At 41.0% G+C, this 6,097-nt stretch overlaps 1 protein-coding gene across 1 annotated transcript; it reads right to left on the bottom strand.

The window, feature by feature from the left end:
* Positions 1-1,248: 1,248 nt before the first annotated feature.
* On the bottom strand, positions 1,249-2,769 carry kcnf1 (potassium voltage-gated channel modifier subfamily F member 1). Its single transcript, XM_022750960.1, has one exon. It carries the CDS (start codon positions 2,643-2,645, stop codon positions 1,326-1,328), a length of 1,320 nt encoding a protein of 439 aa, XP_022606681.1. The 5' UTR covers positions 2,646-2,769; the 3' UTR covers positions 1,249-1,325.
* Positions 2,770-6,097: the final 3,328 nt, after the last annotated feature.

Below are 6,097 nucleotides of genomic sequence, written 5' to 3'. Positions count from 1 at the left end.
AACTATTGAAACAGAATATTTGTTCACATCACTGGAGGAGTGGAGGGAAATGAGGATACAGCTGCTGACACAGCTGTTCAGCAGCCACTCGTAGTTAAGGTCTGGCAGGGTTAGACGTCTCCAGGACTCAGGATGTATAGAGGAGCAGATTTTTAAAAATCATATCTTATCATAAAAGCAAAGCCCTGGCTTATTTTAAACCTTGATTTTTTTTTTAAATTTTTTTATAGTTCACGCCATCTCTCACTGTCGGCCCTGTGGTAATGAATAGTCATATCTAACCACTGTTGAGTGGGTCAGGCAGAAACACAGGGAACATCATTTTGATAGCTGTCGTCACACAAAATATTCCTCTACTCTGACGACTCTGATTAGACAGATGAATCTTTTAGTCACACACCTGTTTTGTGGGGGCTACATCTTCTGACTCAGTTTTAGTCATAATTTTAGCACAATTAAATTTCCCAATAACACACTATGATTCTATCATTCCACTTTGTATTTTTTATTACTCAAATCTGTCTTAAAACAACAGTCAAGTGGCCATATGAGCACTGAAACAGGTCCTGCTTGCTGCAGTCATTCCCTCTGCTCATACTGGCCATTAAAAGATTCCTTCCTTATCTTAAGAAGGCTAAATGATGGGAACTAAATTTACAGTTTCCGTTCCCTGGAGCAAACATGAGACTTCCACAGAGTTAATTAAATCAAGTGGTTATCTTTCAAAGTCTTTTCCGAGCAAAATTCCCTCTTTGTGTTCCTCTCCTTCCGCCACAGCTCAACAAGGAAACAGTGTCTGTGGAATCGCACAGAGAAAGTGTTGTGCTGAAAAGACAGCAGCTTTTGAAAAATGGTGAATCTATCTTTTAAATGAAATTGAATTTGTTTTGTAAATAAACGTCAGTTTCGATTTGTCTTCACTATCATTGATACATGGAACAATTCTCTAAGCACGTGGACAGGGTTTTATTTTTCATGCACATGTTTTAATTCTATAATAGCCTTCACAATGACGAGATAACTGGAGCAGAGGCAAAAGCAACACAGCACATATTCCCCAGTGAAGCAGCTGCAGAGTGAAGACAACAACTCTATTATGGCGCTATGTACAGGTGGAGCTCTCCCAGGGTGTTTGCAGGTCCAGCAGTCTTGAATTGAAGTCTTTAATAAATTACAATTTACTATTTTACAACTCAGCTTTAACTTTACAACTAAAAGTTTAATTATGGACAATTTACTTTTTTTGTCTCATTTACTTTCGATATGAAGTTGCTTTTATAATTCAGTCTGACCACGATAACAAGTTTTAGAAAGACAGTCTCCTCTTAATTCCTACTTTTCCTGCGCGCCTCCCTGCCAGACTTCAGCTCCATCAGCTCCACTTCGTGCTTTGCTGCAGTCTCCAGCACTTTCTGTTTGTTGTAGAACACAACAAAGTTGTTAATGATGGGGTGGATGGGCAAGGCGATGGCTATCACCCCGCACAGAAAGCTCACAGCTGCGTTACACTTGCCGAGCGTGGTTTTGGGGTAGATGTCTCCATAGCCCACCGTCGTCATGGTGATGATCGCCCACCAAAAAGACTGAGGGATGCTCCTGAAAAGGGTCTCTGGGTGGCTTTGCTCCATGGTGTAGGCCAGCGCTGAGAACACGAAGATCCCCACGCTCATGTACATGAGGAGCAGCCCCAGCTCTTTGAGGCTCCTCTTCAGCGCGTAGGTCAGGGTCTGCAGTCCGGAGGAGTGGCGCGCCAGCTTGAAAATACGCGCGATACGCATGATGCGGAGCGCCTGGACAGCCTGCTGGACGTTAGCCAGCTCCATCATGGATGTGGTACCGAGGTAGGTGAGGGACAGGACCACGTAGAAAGGCATGATGGCCATAAAGTCGATGACGTTCATGATGGAGAGCGCAAAGTGCAGCTTGTTCGGAGAGGAGGCGAGACGCAGCAGGTACTCCGTCGTGAACCACATCATACACGCGGTCTCGATGGCTTCTAAGGTCGGGTGCTCCACGAGTTTCCCCTCGGGGTCTGTCACCTGGAGCTCCGGGATGGTCCCAACGCACATCACCACCGCCGAGACCAGGATGGAGAGGAATGATGCGATGGCGATGATGCGCGCCGGCAGGGAGGAACCCGGCTTCTCCATCAGCCTCCACAGGAACCTCTGGCATCGCTGGGTGCGCGTGATGCACTGGTCCTCCCTCTGATCCTCCAAAATCACTTTCACTTTGTTTGCAATCTCTTCCAGCTCATCCTCTTTCTCACTTAAGTAACTTTTACAACATTCATCTAAAACACTTTGGTCTATTTTCCAGAACTCCATCTCCTTGATGAAACAAATGGGACAAATGCCGCGTTTGATGTGGATTTCATCAAAGTAGTAAACGTCGATGATGCACTTGAAGGCATCAGGGTCTCGGTCAAAGTAAAACTCTTTCCTGCCCGGATCAAAGTCGTCACAAAGCGACGAGATGACTTCATAATTCTGAGTTGAACAGTTCACCAACTCCGCCAGTCTGCTCTCCGGGTAGCGGTTCAAAACATCCCCGAAGAGCACCACTCGGACCCCGCCGATGTTCACAGCAATCTCCCCCTCGGCGCAGAAACCACTCCTGTATTTTGGCTTGGGAATTGTCCACATTTTACCAAATGTTTTTCTGAATCAGTATCAATCCGACAATGTAAAAGTAAAGCGCACTAACCACAATTATTGGCCATAATTTCGGCGCGTAAAATGTTTCCTCTTCGGACGATTTCAAGCACTGAATTGCACAGCTTGAGCGACCAGCTTTCCCTAACACTTCCCACCCCTCTCTCTCTCTCTCTCTGTCTCTCTCTCACCAGACATACACAGACAGACAGAGAGAGAGAGAGAGAGAGAGACTGCAACATACACTCTTTAATTACCTGAGTTTTGTATTTTACTGGAGTGTTGTTAAGATCCAAAGGAAATCTTCCAACGTTAAATATAACGGCAGTAAAAAATGTGAGACTGGTTGTTGTACAGGACTGAGATAGTGCACTCTCTGGGGATCACGTGACGCACAGCATTCAGTGATACAAAGACTTTACTGAAGTACAATTTTGAGGTACTTGTACTTTACTTGGGCATTTCTCTTTTCTGTTACTTTATGCTTCTTCTCCAATACATTTATCTGACAGCTGAAGTTACTGTTCAGTTTTCAGAGTAAGATTTTATACAATTTCACTCTTATTATGGGCTTGTGACCCATATATAAAAAGGCCAGGTTGGGAGCCATTGGAATAAACTTCTTACATTAAAAGAGGTTTGAGTTTTGCCCCAGTCTTTACATATTAGGTAAGCCTAAACCCATGGCCCATATTGTAAAACCCTTATCCAATTGGACTCAGACAAGTATAATGGTTGGTAAACAGATGATAATGAGAAAATGGAAAGATGCACAGGGTCCGGTATTTCAAGACTGGCTTACAGAGCTAGGCAAAGTAGCTGCTTTTGAAAGGATATCCAGTATAACAAATGATATGGATAAATATAATGGGAAATGGGGAATGTTTTTAAGACAATATTCTTTACAGGGTAGCTGAAATGTACCTGCACATACTGATCATTAGGGGCTGTTTTTGGGGGACTGGCATGGAAATGAAGGTGGAGGTAGACTGGGTGCAATACAGGGATCTGTTTCCTGGAAGATTACTTGTGGATAGTGAATTTTACATGGGACAATGAATAGACATGCAGCAGTGTTGTGGTTGTGATTAACATATCAAGCATGGACTAATTTTACCTGTCATGGACCGTTTGTGTATTTATTTTATTTTATTTTATTTTATTGTATTTTATTTTATTGTTTTTACTTTTATCTGTTATTGTCACAAAGAGATTGTGTATCTTATTTTTGCTTTATTCTCTGTTGGTCTTCAGTTTGATGCTGTAAAAAATTCAAAACTCAATAAAAGTTGAATCATAAAANATTGGCCATAATTTCGGCGCGTAAAATGTTTCCTCTTCGGACGATTTCAAGCACTGAATTGCACAGCTTGAGCGACCAGCTTTCCCTAACACTTCCCACCCCTCTCTCTCTCTCTCTCTCTCTCTCTCTGTCTCTCTCTCACCAGACATACACAGACAGACAGAGAGAGAGAGAGAGAGAGAGACTGCAACATACACTCTTTAATTACCTGAGTTTTGTATTTTACTGGAGTGTTGTTAAGATCCAAAGGAAATCTTCCAACGTTAAATATAACGGCAGTAAAAAATGTGAGACTGGTTGTTGTACAGGACTGAGATAGTGCACTCTCTGGGGATCACGTGACGCACAGCATTCAGTGATACAAAGACTTTACTGAAGTACAATTTTGAGGTACTTGTACTTTACTTGGGCATTTCTCTTTTCTGTTACTTTATGCTTCTTCTCCAATACATTTATCTGACAGCTGAAGTTACTGTTCAGTTTTCAGAGTAAGATTTTATACAATTTCACTCTTATTATGGGCTTGTGACCCATATATAAAAAGGCCAGGTTGGGAGCCATTGGAATAAACTTCTTACATTAAAAGAGGTTTGAGTTTTGCCCCAGTCTTTACATATTAGGTAAGCCTAAACCCATGGCCCATATTGTAAAACCCTTATCCAATTGAACTCAGACAAGTATAATGGTTGGTAAACAGATGATAATGAGAAAATGGAAAGATGCACAGGGTCCGGTATTTCAAGACTGGCTTACAGAGCTAGGCAAAGTAGCTTTTGAAAGGATATCCAGTATAACAAATGATATGGATAAATATAATGGGAAATGGGGAATGTTTTTAAGACAATATTCTTTACAGGGTAGCTGAAATGTACCTGCACATACTGATCATTAGGGGCTGTTTTTGGGGGACTGGCATGGAAATGAAGGTGGAGGTAGACTGGGTGCAATACAGGGATCTGTTTCCTGGAAGATTACTTGTGGATAGTGAATTTTACATGGGACAATGAATAGACATGCAGCAGTGTTGTGGTTGTGATTAACATATCAAGCATGGACTAATTTTACCTGTCATGGACCGTTTGTGTATTTATTTTATTTTATTTTATTTTATTGTATTTTATTTTATTGTTTTTACTTTTATCTGTTATTGTCACAAAGAGATTGTGTATCTTATTTTTGCTTTATTCTCTGTTGGTCTTCAGTTTGATGCTGTAAAAAATTCAAAACTCAATAAAAGTTGAATCATAAAAAAAAAAAAAAAAAAAAAAAAAAGAGGAGCTCAGATAGCATAATTAATCCAGCCCATTGGCCACATGCAAAATTTCTGTTAGTGCAGTATACACCCAGTTCCACAGCCCAAATCTGGCCTATATACAGCATGAGTGTCAGATGCTACTTCCACATCTGGACGAGTTGTGGTGCACACACAGAAAATCTTCAAGCTGTCAGTCAATACCAGACGATAACAGCTGGAATCTGCCCACATGTGGAAGTATGAGCAAGACTCGGGCTGAGGACCAAGGTATATGTTGGACCAGAAGCATCATTTTGCTACTGATTAAGCATTGCACTCCTTTAACATTGTTGCACTTCCTTGTCAGAACTTATATTACCCAAAATGCAACTCCACTCCTAAAAGTTTGATTTGAGTCTCAGGTGTGTTATAGTAGTTTGAGCTTGTAATATAACCTCAAGCTGCTTGCCTCAAGTACAGACAAGAAGCGGTAAAAACATTTTTCTAACAACTTTCTAACTACACACCGTTTTTTCATTTTCAAACTCTAACCCAGCCAACACTGACTCAAGTGACATCACTTAAGGACATCTTTCAGATTTTACACTCGTGCTGAAGCCACAAAAGGCTTTATAATACTATTCAACAGTTTTTCACTTTAACTTTGATGTGTAAAATTGATTGAGTTCCCCTTTAAAACTAGTTCCACCTTGACCAGCTAGACTGGGCCAGGCCAGCTATTGACAATAGCAATGTGATTTATGCATTAAAGCATCAGTATCAACAATTTAATAATGTAATATATAATTATGTATCAGTCCGATAAGGGCATTTTTCAGCATGACTACTTTAACTTTAAGTACATTTTGCTGATAATAGCAACTTCTACTTGAAGTTATAATCCTT

Source organism: Seriola dumerili, unplaced genomic scaffold (assembly GCF_002260705.1).
Source record: "Seriola dumerili isolate Sdu_G_001 unplaced genomic scaffold, Sdu_1.0 BDQW01000149.1, whole genome shotgun sequence".
Classification (NCBI taxonomy): Eukaryota; Metazoa; Chordata; class Actinopteri; order Carangiformes; family Carangidae; genus Seriola; species Seriola dumerili.
The sequence above is the reverse complement of the archived record's forward strand: the minus strand, read 5'-3'. Positions and strand labels throughout refer to the sequence as shown.

Excerpts from the sequence above, each read along its gene's own strand:
- kcnf1 (XM_022750960.1), bottom strand. The coding sequence starts at position 2,645 with ATGTGGACAATTCCCAAGCCAAAATACAGGAGTGGTTTCTGCGCCGAG.